Source organism: Physella acuta, unplaced genomic scaffold, assembly GCF_028476545.2.
Source record: "Physella acuta isolate Inbredline_101_S28 unplaced genomic scaffold, ASM2847654v3 ptg000600l, whole genome shotgun sequence".
Lineage (NCBI taxonomy): Eukaryota > Metazoa > Mollusca > Gastropoda > Physidae > Physella > Physella acuta.
This window is the reverse complement of record NW_026732119.1, coordinates 1,589,304-1,610,798: the sequence shown is the minus strand read 5'-3', so window position 1 is coordinate 1,610,798 and position 21,495 is coordinate 1,589,304. Positions and strand designations below refer to the sequence as shown.

Here is a 21,495-nt window from a genome sequence, read left to right as displayed (position 1 = left end):
ATTTTTGTTAAATCAATTAACTTTTAGCACTAGAAAGTTTGTTTCATTTTAAATATTATTTTTATGTTACGATAATAATAAATAACATGAATAATAATTTACTAATTTGTATTACTTCAACTGGAACTGGGCTATCGGTTCTATATTATTTTGTTATAATAGTTTAAAGTGGTTTTCCATATGTTTAAAAAAAAAATTAAGATGGAAAAAAACTAATAAAAAAATATTTAACTATCCAGTTACAACATTGCTGTTGTACAAATCATGCCAACTCTGTGCGTATATTTAAGCGTTATCGGCCCTTCTCAAACTTTTATTTCTTAATTGAGATGTCATTAAAATATACAATCAATAATATTTATATAACACAACTGGACATAGTTCAACTTTGCTTACTCACTGTTAAGTGATACCGACATGTAACTCACTTCCGACCACACACCATCCCTAGCTGTTGTGTTGTATAAAATATTTGAAGTGGTTAGTTGTTGTGTTGTATAAAATATTTGAAGTGGTTAGCTGTTGTGTTGTATAAAATAGTTGAAGTGGTTAGCTGTTGTGTTGTATAAAATATTTGAAGTGGTTAGCTGTTGTGTTGTATAAAATATTTGAAGTGGTTAGCTGTTGTGTTGTATAAAATATTTGAAGTGGTTAGCTGTTGTGTTGTATAAAATATTTGAAGTGGTTAGCTGTTGTGTTGTATAAAATATTTGAAGTGGTTAGCTGTTGTGTTGTATAAAATATTTGAAGTGGTTAGCTGTTGTGTTGTATAAAATATTTGAAGTGGTTAGCTGTTGTGTTGTATAAAATATTTGAAGTGGTTAGCTGTTGTGTTGTATAAAATATTTGTAGTGGTTAGCTGTTGTGTTGTATAAAATATTTGTAGTGGTTAGCTGTTGTGTTGTATAAAATATTTGAAGTGGTTAGCTGTTGTGTTGTATAAAATATTTGAAGTGGTTAGCTGTTGTGTTGTATAAAATATTTGAAGTGGTTAGCTGTTGTGTTGTATAAAATATTTGAAGTGGTTAGCTGTTGTGTTGTATAAAATATTTGAAGTGGTTAGCTGTTGTGTTGTATAAAATATTTGTAGTGGTTAGCTGTTGTGTTGTATAAAATATTTGTAGTGGTTAGCTGTTGTGTTGTATAAAATATTTGAAGTGGTTAGCTGTTGTGTTGTATAAAATATTTGAAGTGGTTAGCTGTTGTGTTGTATAAAATATTTGAAGTGGTTAGCTGTTGTGTTGTATACAATATTTGAAGTGGTTAGCTGTTGTGTTGTATAAAATATTTGAAGTGGTTAGCTGTTGTGTTGTATAAAATATATGAAGTGGTTAGCTGTTGTGTTGTATAGAATATTTGTAGTGGTTAGCTGTTGTGTTATATAAAATATTTGAAGTGGTTAGCTGTTGTGTTGTATAAAATATTTGAAGTGGTTAGCTGGGAAATGTTTTCAAACTTCACAAAGATAAAACAAAAATGTTATTTTATGCAGAATGCATTTCTTTTTGAGTAAGTAATCATTAATTTGACCTGAGTGATGTAGTTGTCTTTTAAGCTATTAGCTTCCTACTGTTGAGCCCGGTACAAGACGGTGGGGTACGATTTTACCCTGGGCTCTGTGGGGTGGAAGATAGGCCTGATGAGAACCAAAGGACAGAAGCGACCGATACACTGTTATCAAACCGATATTCAAGTCAGTTAGTCAAAGTTAGCCGTGTTGAGGCCTGACTGGCTAATGGCAGACACGTCCCCTGCCGGTGATGTCTTTACTTTAAAGAAATAAAAAAAAAAGTTAACTTCTTCTCAAATGGATTGGGAGAGTCCTATAGTTATATTATTTGATTACTAAACTCATTATTATTGCTAAACATGTGTATGTTTTTATATGAGTAAATAGTATTTAATATTTATAGCTATTTATTTAAAATAACAAATCACATTTGTTTACCTAGTTCTAATCAAATAATCCATATTAAAATAAAAATATTTGTGGCTCTTTAATAACTGGGACATTTTGGAAATTGTATTTTTGGCTCTTTCGTCTCAAAAGGTTGCCGATCCCTGATCTAGTCCTATGCTATATTCTAAACTTTAATCTGCTGTAAAGTACGAGAAACTACTTTTTATCTAAAATGATTATCCTTTTTTTTTCATTAAAATGATTATCCACTTATACTTTTGAAGAAAAAACAGATGAAGAATCATAAGCAATCTTAATCAAAAATTTGTCGATAATAAACTTTATTTTACCTTAAAAACCTACAGGTTTTCTATTTTTAATTTAAGATAAAATTTTATTTTTTTGCAAATTATAAGAATTGAAAAAAATTACTTGTTCTAACTTATGTTGTTATAAGTAATATAAATTACAATGTTTTGCATGTTTTCTTGTGTGTTACTTAGAAAAAAAATATTTTTACATACTTTTAAGTACTTAGTTGTGTAGCCTCCCCTGGTAATTTAAAATTTACAAATTGAAATCATTTAATACACATTTTAAAAGTAAACATTTTTTTTTAAAATCGCAGCATCTAGGTTGTTGGCTAGTAAAATAATCGTATTTATGTATTTGTATATCATCAATACATTTAAAATAAATTGATTAAAAACATGTGAAAGAACAGCTATAGATATGTTTGAAAGTGAAGAATGTTTAATTTGAAGTATTTGATTGTACTGAAAATATTCCGACTTCTTATAATATTTACAATGTTTTTATTTATCCCAAATTTCTTTCGTCTACACTTAAAAGCCCAAAACCCCCTCAAACTACCATGCCGATGAAAACAATCCATTGAATCACCATTTAATTACACATTTGTATTTTTATGTTTAAAAACAAAACTGTAATTAGGCGTTTTGTATTATGTAAACCATCTAAAATGGAAAAGAGTCAGGAGGAAGTATTATGATTGTAAATCTGTATCAGTCCTCACAAGCCGATGATGAAAACTGTAATAATCAAGCGAACATGACAAGGCAAACTGACGCTGTAAATTACATGTCTGAGGTAAAAAAAAAAGTAGGGACATTTTCTGACAATGTTACATTGAAAAAGAAAGAAAAAAACACCCTTCTATCATTGAAAACCCTTTGTTTACACTTTTTCATTTGAATATAATATCAATTGTAAAATAAATAAATGTTGAGATTGTTAAACAATCTGTCACTGTTAAAAACATGTTAGAAGATTTGGGAATGGATGAGGATGAAGATGAACCTGTTCCACTAAATAATGTTAATGCTGCTATATTAAAGAAGGTAATTCAATGGTGTACCTTCCATCGGGATGACCCTCCACCACCTGAAGATGATGAAAACAAAGAAAAAAGAACCGTTGATGTTTGCTCCTGGGATACAGAATTTCTTAAAGTTGACCAGTGCACCTTGTTTGAGTTGATTATGGCTTACAACTTCTTAGATATCAAAGGCTTGCTTAATGTAATAAACTATTAGCACTAGAAAGTTTGTTACATTTTAAATATTATTGTGTTACAATAATAAGAAATAAAATGAATAAGGATTTACACAATTGTTTTACTACAACTGGGGTATCGGTTTTATATAATTTTGGTATAATAGTTCAAAATGGTTTCCCATATTTTTTAAAAATATTTAGGTGGGAAGTAACTAAAAAAAATATTTAACTCTATCCAGTTACAGCATTGCCGTAGTACAACTCACGCTAATACTATACGTACATGCTGTACATTCTAATATTAGTACAACATGACTATATGAAAGCAAAGTGTGTTATTTACAATATAAGAACTACTCACAAGAAAAGGATGGGGCATTGAAAGAAGATGTATTTGTTTCAATGTATTGATGTAAAACTATAATTAGTAGATTTTTTTTTAATGTTATAACTTTAACTAATCAAGGGAGTGTTTAACTGTTGTTTCTACTCTTCAAATAGTGTAGTTGAGCTAATTTCATGTTAAAATAGCTAGATTTTAAAGCATTTCAGTTAATGTACGATAACTTTTTTTTGTTTTTTTAGTACGACAAGTTTGTAACTGTTGTGTTACAATCATAAACATAATATTCTATGGTTTTTTTTTTCAAGGTACAAACAGCAGCGGTTTAAAGATTTAAACAAAATAAAAAGTAGCATACACTGCATAAAAACTTACTCTAAGATGTTTGTGCATGTGCGCATATGTGTATATTTGTGTGTCTGCGTTAGTGTGCGTGTGCGTGAGTGTGTGTGCATTTGTGCGTTTGTGCGCTTGTACGTGTGTGTGTATTTATTAAGTTGTATTCTTGTAAGTACTCGTCTTTCTTTGTGTACATAAAGACAACAAAACAGTTGCTCAGGGAATTATTTAACGAATATCTTCATTTCCTCGACATTTTTTTTTTTTTCTAATTAGTCAAAAGTTAAATCTTAATTTATTCTGAAATGAAACAAATCCAAATTTTAAATAAAAATTGTGCATTGCAAAAAAAAAAAAAAAAAAAAAAACTTTACGGGTGATCTCACTCTTTAATTTTACAAGCTTTTATTTAACTCACTTCCTCTGTCGTCAGTCTAGATCGAAACGCCGGAGAGAAAATTCGGACACTTCTACTTGACCGATACGATTCACGGCTGGCACGTGGGTCAAGACATAAAGACAATGCAATCTGAAATTAAATTTGACTTAATTGGATGCCTAATTATTTTTTATGAATTAATTAAAATTTGGACCGAATTAGTAGGCATGACTATCCAACTACACCATACGCGTCATCACGTTCAATAGCTGCGCCATCACGTTCAATAGCTTCGCCATCACGTTTAGTAGGCGCGCAATGGTTTTTAGTCATGTAACTCTATTGTAAATAAAACATGTAAAGTACTGATTTTTTTTTTTTATAAAAAACGTTTTAATAACAAGCTTTTATGTAATAATGCGCTAAAAAGTAGAAAATAAATTATAGACTACTATTTAAATAACTGTAAAGAAAAGCGTGGGTGTCTTCCTTAACATTAGTAAAGGTATCCAATAGATACTAAAGTGACCCACGCTTTTCTTTATAGTTATTTAAATAGTAGTCTATAATTTATTTTCTACTTTTTAGTGCATTATTTCATAAAAGCTTGTTATTAAAACGTTTTTGTCATTCAAATATGCAATCAATAACATTGATATAACCCAAACTGGACGTAGTTCAACTTTGCTTACACATTATTAAGTGATACCGACATGTTATCCACCCCCGACCACACCACATCCCCTGTAAGGTTGTTGTCGTTTACGGTAATTGAACAGGAAAAAAAATATTTTGTAACGTTGTGTTGGTGTGTGTCCCTTTTAGCAAAATAGCCTTGCGGGAGTGGTATAGTTTGTATGTTTTTTTCAAGAAATAAAGCTTTAAAATATGTTATTCGGACTGGGGAGCTAATCTCCACTTTCAACCCCAGTTGTAACAATAATAATCGAGTCAGTTTTATTTCCAGACTTTTTTCTCGAAAAAAGGGGGGGGGGGGGGCGTTGAGTGGGGGGGGGGGGGGGGGCTGGGAAAACTTAAATGTTATGGGGTCGAACCCTCTTAAAAGTACATGCGCTGTTTCTTTTTCTTTTATGTTTTATAATATGATTATTTTTAGTTTATTAATTTAAAATAGACTACGTCTACGTCGTCTTAGAATTTGATAAAAAATTATTTAGGTTTCTGTGATTAGGAATCTATTAGGGCCTGGATCTAGTTGCCTCTTAAACACATGTTTTATTTATTTTAAATGTTTATACATTAATTTGAAACGCAGTGTGTTTTTTAGCTGCGGTCCAACATGTGGACGGCCAGAATGACCTTAAGCCCCAACCCCCTCCCCTCGTCCGTCCGTCCATACTCGTCCACAAGTGTCTACTGTATTCGAACCACCCCCCCCCCACCCTAACTCCCCCCCACACCCTTGTGGACGTCATACACGGTTGACCCCAACGGTCTATCAAATATCATAAATCTGGGCTCGTGACAATGGGGGTATAGAAGGAAGGCGTTTGGATGGAGCAATACAAGAAATGTATTCGGCTGCCCGTTACAGATTTCGGAAAGCATTAGATAAACGAAATAGATATCAAACGAATAAAGTAGCTGAAATCAATGTGAGAAAATAATTTTCAGTTAATCTTAGAACTGTCATGAACATATAAAAAAATTTATTTTTCATATTATTTCAGCTTAAGTTGTTTTAAAGTCATTGGTTTTATAATTAAACTGAATGTAAAATTGTTACTTTTTTAAATAAAAGATATATATTGTAGAAACAATTTCATAACACATGTTTTTTTTTGTTTATTAAAATAAGTCTATAGAAATGTTGTCTGCAAAAATGTTTGTAAAACAAATAAAACAATTGGTATTTACAAGACTTTAATAACTTAATTGTGTAATCTCCCCTGGTAATTTAAAATTTAGAAATGGAATATACTTTAATGCGTTTTAAAAAAAAGACACAAAAATTGTTAAATTAACTTTTCATGTTGGCGTGTAATCACAGCAGAGGCGGAACTACAATGCCGCCAGACCCCGCAATGTGTACTTAGGAATGAACTTAGCAAATGTTTATTTATAAATCTATAAATGTTTATAAATGTTTAGCAAATGTTGCATACTATAACGGCAAGACTTGCATTGCTTTGGTTATCGTTAGTTATTATTTTGATACTCGCGATGCTGAGGTAGCACCAGAGATGTGCCAATCTAGTGCCTGCCTGGTGATGTTGTTAGTTGGTTCACAAAGATGCTTGCAAAAGTTTGTAATAAGAGTGGCGTGTGGAGGGAACATGGGTATGTTATTACCTATTTGTTTATAATATACGAACAAAATTAAAATAAGAGGAAATATACATTTTTAAAAGCGAGGAAACTCTGGTGTCCTCTTTTTTTGGTCAATTACTCGTTTGTTTCCCTTGGGTGATATACCTCAAGCTCACAAGACAACTTCCGTATTCTCCAAAATCACCCGCCCCCCTTGTTTATTTTTAAAATAATTTAAAGACGAGCGACCAAAGTAAAACCTTGTATTTTAAGATCAGCGAGCATACTACACATGTCTATTTTATTACATTTCTAGGAAAACAGCTAAATACTATGTATTACTATATATATATATATATATATATATATATATATATATATATATATATATATACATATATATATATATATATATATATATATATATATATATATATATATATATATATATATATATATATATATGCCCGAATGGACACTTGCCCGAATGCGACAAATGCCCGAATGCCACTTGCCCGAAGGCCGTTTGCCCGAAAAATGTTAACATTATATATTACTAAATAATCATTTGTAATCAATTTAAATTTAAAATGTTGGTAAACAAAACACATCTACGCAAACAGAAAGTGAAAAAAATAATATTATATATTACCACGCAGACATTTTAAATTAATTTGTATTTTATATTTAAAAAGTGTAAAAACATACTTTCTCTTCCATATATGAAATTAGACAAAAATACAATTTTCATTCATCTCCGGATTTTAAAATGAGTTTCGCTTTCTTTATTAATTAATCGCTTCTACGCATTGTCTTAACAAGCTGCATTAAATGGGGATCAAACATATTTGACTACGTTTAGTTTTTAAATTCGCCACCTAGACATCGCCTCATTCTTTTGTTAAGCATAACAAGATAAACAAACGCGCCTCTGTTCAATGTTGCGAGACCCGCGCCGCCTACGCCGTGTCATAAAAGCTATATAACCACCGCAACACGTCAGCTTAACAAGGTGTTCAAAACTTACATCAAAAGAATGTAAAGACAACGCCGACAACGCCGCCAACATCACCTTATATTTATTAAAGAATAAAGTGTTTCTTACTGCACTTTCACAGTTTTGAAAAAAAAAGCTAAATTTAAAAATATAAACAACTTTGTTTTATGCTTAGAATTGTGTTTATAATCAAAATTTCAAACTTAAATTGATTAAAGAATGTCTATTTGGAAATATTATTTATTATCTAATATTAACATTTTTCGGGCAAACGGCCTTCGGGCAAGTGGCATTCGGGCATTTGTCGCATTCGGGCAAGTGTCCATTCGGGCATTTGTCCCATTCGGGCAAGTGTCCATTCGGGCATTTGTCGCATTCGGGCAAGTGTCCATTCGGGCATTTGTCGCATTCGGGCAAGTGTCCATTCGGGCGTTTGTCGCATTCGGGCAAGTGTCCATTCGGGCGTTTGTCGCATTCGGGCAAGTGTCCATTCGGGAAATCGGCCTTCGGGCAAACGGCATTCGGGCAAGTGTCTTTCGGGAAAACGTCCGGCTCCCATATATATATATATATATATATATATATATATATATATATATATATATATATATATATATATATGTATATTTAAATTTATTTTATAACTTATAACTTTAACAAATCACTGAAGCCTATCGGGATAAAATAGTAATCATTATATATATAAAAACCCATCGTCCCTATAATTTGGTCAAAAATATTACAGTATGGTCACAATATTTCCTGTTTATTGAACAACACCGATCATAAAAGAATAATACCATTGCATCATTCACATTTTCTGTGGAGGAAATCAAGAAATAAAGGAAAGTTTTAGCCGCTATACATAGTGCTTTAACCAACCATAGAGAAAGTAAAAGCCGATATACATAGTGATGTGCTTCATGTAACTAAGTCTCAGATTCAGGTTGACTCTACTTCATTCGCACATTCAGGTTCGTAAAAGGAACTTTATTGTCCCAATGTATCTCTATAAAACATATGTTGCGACAAACACTATACATACTGCATGTATGGTCGTGTGTGTACGTGTGTTTGTGTCTAGCAATTAGTAGTATGGTTAGGCTGGCTTGGTTCGTGCGAGCAGGGGTCGGCAACCTTTTGAGATGGAAGAGCCTACAGTTACAATCTACAAAATTTCCCAGACTTTAAAGAGCCACTAACATTTGTATGTGCACTTCGGTAGTGGAAAGCTTGGAACCATTGCTACAGATCTGGCCACAGCATAGTTGTGGGGCTGGGCCTAATGTCTAATGTCCTAGGCTGTCAACATCACCTATACACTCTACTCCACCTATTCTCATTGTAAAGTTTTTGTTTTATCAATATAATTTTTTTGAGTTTCTATAATAAAAGAATGTAATTATTATAGAAGTAGAGAGCCGCATATTGACATCAAAAGAACCGCATGCAACTCGCGAGCCGCAGGTTGCCGACCCCTGCGTGCGAGTAATTTGGTTAATACCTAATGCCCTAGGCCGTCAACTGCCCATATACACTCTACTCCACATATTCGCATTGTTTTTTTTTTTTGTTTAAAGTTTTTGTTTTTCCATTATAATTTGTTTTTGAGTTTCTATAATAAATGAATATTAAATTTTTGAACTAGAGAGCCGCATATTGACATCAAAAGAATAGCTCGCAAACCGCAGGTTACAGACCCTGCGTGCGAGTAATTTGGTTAACCCAAAAAAAGAAATCTTTTATATATTTTATGAGAAGACATTGGTGGCATAACGGATTAATTAAAAATTAAGGAATTAATTTTATAAATAAGATGCTATCTTGCATAGTTATGGCATTCGTAATTTAATTAAGAATATATTATCTATTTGTGTCAATACATTTTTAAATAATGACCAAATTTGTACATAACATTATTTATTACTCATGGAAAACAAAACAAAATCAAAAAGGATTTACTTAAGTTTTATATTTCAACTGGGGTATTGGTTTTATTATTAATTTGATAACATTATTTAAAGTTGTTTCCCTTACTTGTTAAAACTATAATATGGGAAGTAATACAAATAAACCAATATAATACACATTTATCAAGTGCAACATTGCTGTGTTGTATAGAAGAATTAAGATTTATGTTTACGAGAAAAAAAATCATTTTACTTTATTGAAGGTAGACCTAATTTCCTAAAAATAAAGAAGCTGCATATTTGAAAGAATGTGAGTTTTCCAACTTGTTAAAAATAGTAATCACACTAATTAAATGTACAAAATGTAAACAATTTATTTATCTTAATAATTATTCAGATGATATACCACAGTATGATCACAATATATTCATGTGTATAAAAAAACGCTGATAAAAACAGAAGATTAGCGTTTCATCTCTTACATTGTGCTGTAAAAATCCTAACTTATAATTAGGTCACAGACTCTTTATATTTATTTAATAAATGTACTAAAATGTACCACGTCATGCAAATCATTATCGAAGACCAATATGCATTGTGTCTGGAGCAAATATTTCAGGAGCCTATTTGTTGGGAGCCTATACGGTGGGAGCCAATATGTCCTGAACCTATTTGTCGGGAGCCTATATGTCGCGAGTCCATATGACGGGTGCCGATGGAGTCAATAAGTCGGGGCCCTTTTGACGTACCTATTTTGACTTGGTCGTTTTGCAAGGGGTCGATTTGATGGGGTCATATTGTGTGAAAACGCGGATAGGATATCTGTATAAGATATTGGTCTCGTTCAGCTTAGGGGTTGGGGATTTCCTGAAATAGGGCGTGTAATTTAGGAGGGCGGAACGATAAGAATAATGTACAACACTTATTAAGAAATGTCAATGACCCCATTCATTTTTACATACTACCTACAAGAGTCGTCTTTTTTCTGGTAAAAAGGAAACAACAAATGTACACATTCCACACGAGCACAAGTAGAATCCCCTGTTTTATCTGCAATAACAAAGCAATAAACGCAACATCACAAGCATCACAACAGTAAAACGTCCATCACAACAGTATAACGTATATCACAACAGTATAACGTCCATCACAACAGTATAACGTCCATCACAACAGTATAACGTCCATCACAACAGTATAACGTCCATCACAACAGTATAACGTCCATCACAACAGTATAACGTCCATCACAACAGTATAACGTCCATCACAACAGTATAACGTCCATCACAACAGTATAACGTCCATCACAACAGTATAACGTCCATCACAACAGTATAACGTCCAGCCATACAGTATAACGTCCATCACAACAGTATAACGTCCATCACAACAGTATAACGTCCATCACAACAGTATAACGTCCATTACAACAGTATAACGTCCATCACAACAGTATAACGTCCATCACAACAGTATAACGTCCAGCAATACCACAAGGATCACAACAGTATAACGTCCATCACAACAGTATAACGTCCATCACAACAGTATAACGTCCATCACAACAGTATAACGTCCATCACAACAGTATAACGTCCATCACAACAGTATAACGTCCATCACAACAGTATAACGTCCATCACAACAGTATAACGTCCATCACAACAGTATAACGTCCAGCCATACCAAGCCGTCAAACAACCACAGGTGCCCCTCCTCCCCCTTCGTTATGGCACTACAAAAAATACTGCTACACTATTGTATGTATCATACCCATTTTAATACAACACCAGGGAGGAAGCTAAGTGTTTTAATTTACTTTCGTCATATATAATGTTGTAAGAAGCTGAACTTTAAATAATCCCCTCCCCCTAATCTAATTCCTGTAGATTTATTAAAACATAAAACAAAAAATAAAATACTTTAAAAAAACTTTTTAAAAAACCACGTTTTTCTTGTGGACTAAAAAGTAGAAAATAACTATTTACATACATTTGATGACAAAAAACGTGGGTACGTTCACCATCAAATTTCCCGACCCATCTGCCCGACCCACGTTTTTTGTCATCAAATGTATGTAAATAGTTATTTTCTACTTTTTAGTCCACAAGAAAAACGTGGTTTTTTAAAAAGTTTTTTTAAAGTATTTTATTTTCTCCTTTTTAGTCCGTTGCTACACATGAAAAACGTGGTTTTTAAAAAAGTTTTTTATATAGTTTATTTTCTACTTTATCTAATGACTTGATTAAGTATGAATTGACTAAGTGTTTATAAATACACGGACTAAAAAAATCTTGAGCGACCAGGATTCGAACCTGGGTTGTCGCGGCCACAACGCGAAGTACTAACCACTATACGATCACGGCCAGCGCGCTCACATCGATTGGGGCCGAAGTAACTGTGTCAACAAACCTCCAGTCTTGTCGGTATCTTTAGAAATCATGTCCTCAATTTTATGGTCGTTTGGGCGTAATTAAATTAAGCTAATTACGGTCTCTAATTGCTAGTTTTTATGATTGCATCTGAAATTGTTAGGCGAAAGTAACCTGCATGCCAAATTTCAGATCTATAGAGCAATCAGAAGTGGGCTAATTTTCGATGTCAATTTTAACAACAAACACATCCACGCGAAGCTGAGTTAATAATAAAATACTTAAAAAAAACTTTTTAAAAAACCACGTTTTTCTTGTGGACTAAAAAGTAGAAAATAACTATTTACATACATTTGATGACAAAAAACGTGGGTACGTTCACCATCAAATTTCCCGACCCATCTGCCCGACCCACGTTTTTTGTCATCAAATGTATGTAAATAGTTATTTTCTACTTTTTAGTCCACAAGAAAAACGTGGTTTTTTAAAAAGTTTTTTTTAAGTATTTTATTTTCTCCTTTTTAGTCCGTTGCTACACATGAAAAACGTGGTTTTTAAAAAGTTTTTTATATAGTTTATTTTCTACTTTATCTAATCACTTGATTAAGTATGACTTGACTAAGTGTTTTTAAATACACGGACTAAAAAAATCTTGAGCGACCGATACGCTTTAAACAGAGAAAGGGTGTAATTTACGTTGCTGGCGTGGAGATCTACTCACGAATCACGTGATCAAATCTCCCATAAACAAACAAATAAACGCGAAGCTGAGTTAAGGAAAAACGTGTTTATGTGTATTTTAGCATGCCCAGCGTACCAACCGTGTCACCGTTAACAATGTGTTACCGTGTCCGTTCTCCTTTTTAGTCCGTTGCTACACATGAAAAACGTGGTTTTTAAAAAAGTGTTTATAAATACACGGACTAAAAATCTTGAGCGACCAGGATTCGAACCTGGGTTGTCGCGGCCACAACGCGAAGTACTAACCACTATACGATCACGGCCAGCGCGCTCACATCGATTTGGGCAGAAGTAACTGTGTCAATAGGCTTCAAGTCTTGTCGGTATCTTTAGAAATCATGTCCTCAATTTTATGGTCCTTGGGGCGTAATTAAATTAAGCTAATTACGGTCACTAATTGCTAGTTTTTATGATTGCATCTGAAATTGTTAGGCGAAAGTAGCATGCATGCCAAATTTCAGGTCTGTAGAGCAATCAGAAGTGGGCTAATTTTCGATGTCAATTTTAACAACAAACATCCAAACAAACAAACGCGAAGCTGAGTTAAGAAAAACGTTTTAAAAACGTGTTAATTATATTGAATATGTATTTACTCCAGCCGTTATGTCACCAAAGGGAAGCCAGCGAGTAATTGCTGAGTCAGACAGGAAGCCATTACTGTCTCCCTTTATTTTTACCTATATAGTACAATGTTATTTTCCCTTTATGCACCTATTTGGGCTTACAATACTCTCTCTCTCTCTAAAAACTTTGACAACCACGTAGTTAAGCAGAAATAAAAAAAAAAATTACATTTCCTAACCGTTTTGATCCTTGAAGTCTCAACATATCCCTATTTTTCTAAGTGAAAAGAAAAACAAACGAATACATCAAGAACCAAGCATGACACCAGAGTTGTCTCTTTTATTTAGGTTTCTTCCTATTCTTTTAGACCATGTTACATTTTCACATTTTCCTCATTTCTCAATTTTCTTTATATGCCTAATTTGATTTCTTATAATTATATTATTTACAAAACAAATATATTGTTCTTAAAAGGAATTTACATAATCAGATATGTATATTTTTTCTTTCTCTTCTTTTTTTCTTTTTTTCGAGCCGAGTCCTGCCAGGCGGCGAAACCGCACAAGCTGCTTATACAATCAGATATGTATAGCAGATATACATAAGGAACGAAAGTGTTTACGAAGTAGCGAGCATTGATTATTAAAATCTGTTAATAATATTTGTAATATATATAATGTATATTATTTTTGTATTAATTTTAGATTAGTGTTAAAATATTTAAACCTTAATTATCAATATTTTACAATCTTTAAACTCATTATATCAGTAGTTACATAATGTAAGTGAAAAAGTATTTAGTTAACTCCTATACATATTTAACGATCGATTTTTGTATCAGATTTTTAGAAAATTTTAGCAACTTATTTCCCCTTGATTAAATAAAATAGACAGATGGGAAGTGATTACTTTATATTCAATACTATCTATTTTTATTTTGATAAACATTAAAATTAAAATGTAAGCTAGATAATGTTACAAATTTTAGATTATAATATATATATATATATATATATATATATATATATATATATATATATATATATATATATATATATATATATATATATATATATATATACAATAAATAAATAAATGTATACATATATATAACAATATTATTAAATATGTATTACGTATAACAATCCACCTGTTTATTATGTGTACACAATGCATTACATGATTTAAACGGAAAATAACAAACACAATTATTTAAAAAACGTTTACGAATATATTAATCTTTTATTGTAAAAAAAAGCAATAATTTGGTTTAAATGGGTGTATTTTGGTTATTTCTTTATGTCAAGCTGTATTATTGGTCTCTGTTATAATTTTAATGTAAGAATCTACTTTACTGACTTCTGTTTGTTTTATTTAAGTTTATAATAAAGTCGCTCTTTAGTTTGGATATGGGTCTATAATTTATGTCTTTTGTGTTGTTTGATTTGTCTGTGTTGGGTTTTGGTATAAGTGTGGTGTAGGCTCTGCTGAAATATGTCGCGATTACCCTATTGTCTTTAATGTAGGCTTATATCTTTTAGTGCCACGCTCAGTAGCTATAGAGTATCAATCTCTAAAAGTTTGACGAAATTCGTTAGTTAGTCCGTCTTGTCTAGATGCTTTTATTTATTTCAAGCCATCGATTGTTTTACCTAAGTCTCGCTTATTTGGTCTTGATCTTCGTCTTTTAATTTTGTTGTGAATTTTAGATATTTGTCTTGGGTTTCGTTGTTGGTTTCGTCTTTATAAATAGCTAATGGCAGTAATCAGTGAAGCGTGCCTGATTTTTGTCCAAGTCTGCGCCGTTGTCGTGTGTTATGATTTGTATTGGTTTAGAATGGGCGTGTATTTGCTATAATATTATGTTGTGGTGTGAGGGCTCTTCACTTCCTATTGTATATTCTCAACAACCATGTATATGTGACAGGTGAAGAAACTATGTACAATACTACACCACATATACCATATCCGACAAATATCATGACGTGTGTTATATAGTTTATGTTATAGATGATGTTATACACAAGATTATTGCATTTACTGAATTAAATTTTAAAACATCGCCAAAAGATATTGTATGCACTGTTTTATCTTCTGATTATCTTTCGCAACGGATAAGCAATTTGATTTTTTTTTAAAGTTTAGTATACTTTCATAACCAAAAAACAAATGTAGTTACTTTAATATTGATGTGTTGGCCTTGTCAAATGGTAGAACACTCGGGTCCAAAAGATGCCCCTGAGTTTACACCGGGTATCTAACGGTAGGGAAAGTAAAGGCGATAAGGCTTACAGCTTAACAAACTCTATTGTCAATGCTGACGGCATACGAACAGGTAAACTCTACATCATCTGCATCATGTAGGTCAGGTTTTAAAAGGTAATTTCAGTTTCTTTATTTACTTTACTGTCGGTTGCGTTAAGTCGTGCGTTTAAATCCTGAATTAACAAAACACGTTTTTATGCGGTATTTAATTTTACATTTTTTGTATGTAAATATCGGTTTAAACAATATCTCTTCCATGTGGAAAATTTCGTTAAAATGTTCTAAGTTGTAGATATTAAATATCTTTTAAAAAGTGCATTTATTCCGATGTCAGACGGGTGTTACCAAATATCGACCTTAGGAAATACAATAGAACAGTGACAACTTTAAATCTGCATGTAGTTGTTAGCTGTTGTGTTGTATAAAATATTTGAAGTGTTTAGCTGTTGTGTTGTATAAAACATTTGAAGCGATTAGCTGTTGTGTTGTATACCATATTTGAAGTGATTAGCTGGTGTGTTGTATAAAATATTTGAAGTGGTTATTGGAGATCTACATCGGGATATAAACTAGATAGAGTGTGGGTAAAAAAATAAAACACTTCACATTTTAAAATTCCAATACTATCATAATGCATAGATTATCCTAATCATATCGTATTGTATCGTCTATTTTACTATTCTATTTTTATTTTATCCGAATGTGTACGGGGATGGCGTGGTCAAGCGTTAGTGCACTAGTCTCGAGTTCGAATCCTGGTTCGAGTCAGAGTTGAGTCCACTCAGCTTCGATGAGTACCTACCCATGGGCGGCTGGGCATAGTAATATCACCCTCGTTAGGAAATAAAGGCGGCTGGGTAACCTAGGTTAGGAAAATAAAAGCTGCTGGATATAACACTGTAATCGAGGTTAGGAAATAAAGGAGGCTGGCTATAATAATGCTTTGCTTCAAACATGCGTGATACATGCACGTTACAATTATTGTCCACAAGCATACAATTTGAAATGGAAGTGTTTTTAAGGTAATCTTGTAGGTTTGCAAATACGTGTAATAATGTATGGCATAGTATTATTTAAAACTTTTGGAACATATTATAAAGCTGAAAATAGAAATATTTAGTAATACATTTTATTTCCCAATTTAGTAATTGAAACATTAAGGGAAACAGCTGACACATTTTTTGTTAGAATGATTTACAATAGAAGTACATTAAATTGATATAAAAAAACAAATACATGATTTTTCTATTAAAAAATAAATATATTAACATGTATATGTGTATCAAAATGAATACAATACGTATATTGCATGTATATCAACACGAATGGTAAACTATTGTAGGGCATGTCCTATTTCAAATGGTGATTAAAAACAAAATTAAAGACGCTTATTTTAACTTGTTCAGAATGTGCAATGTTAATTTGCAAATGTTAAAAGTATGTATGTAAAAGCCGTCTTAATTTTCAAAATAGTGTTTTACTCACGTAAATAAACGATTATAATATTTAAATTAAACTAATATCCCGCTACAAATTAGATTAAACTGTTTCCAAAAATCTTTTAGATAAAAAAAATTACAACGACTTGTATTTACTAGGTGCCATGTAAAAAAAAAATGCACGGTGCGTCTTTAGCCATTTATTTTTGTAATATTGAGAGTGTTATAAACTAAGCTATTTTTAGTGAAATATGCTATGTAAATTCAAACTGCACATAAAAAAAAATGTTATGCTATTATTAACGATGGATAATGAAAACTACCTCTTTAAATTGTGTTTTGCCAGTTAAATACGTTGTTTCAGGAATAAAGTGTTATACATTTGTGTATAACCGTGTATCAAAACCTTCATGTTACAGGAGAAAGGATGTGAGGAAGACATTGACGAATATGGATGGAGGACTTCAAGGAATGGACTCGGCTGGCCATTACAACATTTTTAAAAGCATCAAAAATCAAAATAGATCACAGGACAAAATATGAAAATAACTCCATTTGATCCCTTAATGATCCCCCCCCCCCCACACACCACCAAACATTGATCGTGTTACGGGATGATTAGTTGATTAAACTTGAATGTCCATGACACTAGAGTCAGAATAAGGCTAGTTGTAGGTCTTTAACTTCTCGTACTCGTACTTACCAGCTAGTATTATTCAAACAGCATTTGAATATATTTATTTAATCGGTAAATAAAACAAAAACATTTAAATTATTTTTGCTATCGTTGATTTATTTAAAACCGTAAACAATAATGATGGTAGACTACACGATGTAGGTTAACTTAAATAAAAATAGAGAGTACGTTAAAAAGTTATTTTTTAAAGTAGCATACATTATATTATGAATTGGAACAAGTTATCTTAAGCGTAGTCAAAATATTAGAATAATGTTATTGATATTTTAGGCCTACCGGTGCTTAATTTGAGTTTTCATTATCGTATGATTATATTATTTTATTTGTAATTGTTGCATTTTTGGTAATCTTGATATTTTTAATTCGTGAAGCCAAGCCTAAAAACAAAAAGCCGCCATGTTTTTTGTATCAATAGGAATCATGTTCACAATAATTAAATTCAGTTCGAAATTAATATTTATTCTTGGCTAACGGCATTATGAATTTTAAGCGAGAAACTTAAAATTCATTTTACGACTTATTAAGCTCCATATATTCTAGACATATGCTAGAATATACACTTTGATCTGATGTAAAGGAAATTGAACTATTTTAGATCAATTATTTTTTTTTAATTTGCAATTAAAACAATTGACATCAAACATATATGTGGCGACATATTTACATAGTAGAATATTCAATACATAATTGATGTTGGGGTGGGTGGTGGGGTCGTTGGAACAGTTGAAGGGGATGTGTGGTTATCATGTCTGAGGGTGATGTGGGCAGAGGGTGAGGGGGTAGATGTGTCTGACGAGGCGTGGAGAGGGTGTCTGTGTTTAAGGCAAGCCAAGCGTCAACATGTGTGCTGTGTGATCTAACTGCTGAGGTGTTGCTATATATAGTGTGTGTGGATGAACTATCCACTTATACTCTTAAAGAAATTGTTGCTAAACTATATTAAGTCTAAATTTGTCTATTATAAATTTTATTTTACCTTATAAAACTACAGGCTTTTAATTTTTAATTTAAGACAGAATTTTATTTTTTTTAAGGTATGGAATTATTTGTACTTTAAAATATTATTAAAACTAATTAGCGTCATAAAAAATTACATACATTTTTATGCACGTTCCTTAGAGTATAATCTAAAACATGTATATTTTTAAAAGACTTTTAAGTCCTTAGTTGTGTAATCTCCCCTGATAATTTAAAATTAAAAAATTGAAAGCATTTAATACACATTTTAAAAGTAAACATTTTTTTTTAACTTTCAACTTTGGCGTCAAATCGCAGCATCTAGGTTGTTGGCTGGTAAAAAAATCGTATTTATGTATTTGTATTTCATCAATACATTTAAAATAAATTGATTAAAAAACATGTGGAAGAACAGCTATAGATATATTCGAAAATGAAGAATGTTTGATTTGAAGAATTTGATTGTACTGAAAATATTCCGGTTTCTTATAATATTTACATTTTTTTTCCCAAATTTCTTTCAACTACACTTAAAAGTCCAAACCCCCTCAAACCCCCATGCCGATAAAAACAACACATTGAATCACCATTTAATTAAACATTTGCATTTTCACGTTTAAAAACAAAATTGTAATTAGGCGTTTTGTATTATGTAAACCATCTAAAATGAAGGAGAGTCAGAGGGAAGTATTATGATTGTAAATCTGTATCAATCCTCACAAGCCAATGATGAAACTGTAATACTCAAGCGAACATGACAAGGCAAACTGACGATGTAAAGTACATGTCTGAGGCCAAAAAAAAAAAGAAACAACCATGTATTGACATTTTCTGACAATGTAACATTGAAAAAGAAAAAAAAAATAATACCTTTCTATCATTGAATCACCTTTTATTTACACTTTTGCATTTAAATATAATATCAATTGTAAAATAAGTAAATGTTGAGATTGCTAAACAATCTGTCACTGTTAAAACCATGTTAGAAGATTTGGGTATGGATGAGGATGAAGATGAACCTGTTCCACTACCTAATTTTAATGCTGCTATATTAAAAAAGGTAATTCAATGGTGTACCTTCCATCGGGATGACCCTCCACCACCTGAAGATGATGAAAACAAAGAAAAAAGAACAGATGATGTTTGCTCCTGGGATGTAGAATTTCTTAAAGTTGACCAGGGCACCTTGTTTGAGTTGATTTTGGCTCCCAACTGCTTAGATATCAAAGGCTTGCTTGATGTAACAAACGGGTCTACGACAAATTCCCGAAAGACACTTGCCTGAATGCCGTTTGCCCGAAGGCCGATTTCCCGAATGGACACTTGCCCGAATGCGACAAACGCCCGAATGGACACTTGCCCGAATGCGACAAATGCCCGAATTGACACTTGCCCGAATGCGACAAATGCCCGAATGGACACTTGCCCGAATGCGACAAATGCCCGAATGGACACTTGCCCGAATGCGACAAATGCCCGAAAGCCACTTGCCCGAAGGCCGTTTGCCCGAAATATGTTAGTATTAGAAAATAAAAAAATATTACCAAATATACATTCTTAATCAATTTAAGTTTGAAATTTTGATAATAAACACAATTCTAAGCATAAAAACAAAGTTGTTTAAATTTAATTTTTTTTTTTTTTTAAACTGAGTAATCGCTGTAAAAATATCTGTATTCTTTAATAAATGGAAGGTGATGCTGGCGGCGGTGTCTTTGCATTCTTTTGATGAATGTTTGAACACGTTGTTTAACCGACGTGTTGCGGTGGTTATACAGCGCTTAGGACACGGTGTTGTCGGCGCGGCGTCTCGCAACATTGAACAGAGGCGCGTTTGTTTGCTGATCTTGTTATGCTTAACTTGTGGGGTGATCATTTCACAACAGAACAAGGCGTGGTCTAGGCGGCGAATTTAAAAACTAAAGGTAGTCAAATATGGTTGATCTCCACTTAATGCACCGTGTTTAGACAACGTAATGAAGCGATTACTTAAATAAGAAACCAAAATTCATTTTAAAATCCTGAGATAAATAAAATTGGTATTTTTGTCTTACTTCTTAAATGGAAGAGAAAGTATGTTTTACACTTTTTAAATAGCAAATACAAATTAATTTAAAATGTCTGGGTGGTAATATATAACATTATTTTATTTTCCTTTCTTTTTGCGTAGATGTGTTTTGTTTATCAATTTTTCAAATTTATATCGATTACGAATGCTTATTTGGTAAAATATAATGTTAACATTTTTCGGGCAAACGGCCTTCGGGCAAGTGGCATTCGGGCATTTGTCGCATTCGGGCAAGTGTCCATTCGGGCATTTGTCGCATTCGGGCAAGTGTCCATTCGGGCGTTTGTCGCATTCGGGCAAGTGTCCATTCGGGCATTTGTCGCATTCGGGCAAGTGTCCATTCGGGCATTTGTCGCATTCGGGCAAGTGTCCATTCGGGAAATCGGCCTTCGGGCAAACGGCATTCGGGCAAGTGTCTTTCGGGAAAACGTCCGGCTCCCGTAACAAACTATTAGCACTAGAAAGTTTGTTACATTTTAAAAAAAAATGTGTTACAATAATAATAAATAAAATGAACAAGGATTTACAACATTGTTTTACTACAACTGGGTTATCGGTTTTAAATAATTCTGATACAATAGTTTAAAATTGTTTCCCTCATGTACTTAAAAATATCTAGATGGGAAGTAACTGATCAAAAAAAAATATTTAACTCTATCCAGCTACAGCAGTGCCGTAGTACAATTCACGCTAATACTACACGTACATGCTGTACATTCTAATATTAGTAGA

At 32.3% G+C, this 21,495-nt stretch overlaps 1 protein-coding gene across 1 annotated transcript; it reads left to right on the top strand.

The window, feature by feature from the left end:
- The first annotated feature begins 3,144 nt into the window (after window positions 1-3,144).
- LOC131947603 (S-phase kinase-associated protein 1-like) lies at window positions 3,145-3,456 on the top strand. Its single transcript, XM_059308840.1, has one exon. The coding sequence runs from the start codon at window positions 3,181-3,183 to the stop codon at window positions 3,454-3,456; it is 276 nt and encodes a 91-aa protein (XP_059164823.1). The 5' UTR covers window positions 3,145-3,180.
- The last annotated feature ends 18,039 nt before the right edge of the window (window positions 3,457-21,495 follow it).

Bases quoted from the DNA above. Each gene is read 5' to 3' on its own strand.
- LOC131947603 (XM_059308840.1), top strand. From the start codon at position 3,181: ATGTTAGAAGATTTGGGAATGGATGAGGATGAAGATGAACCTGTTCCA.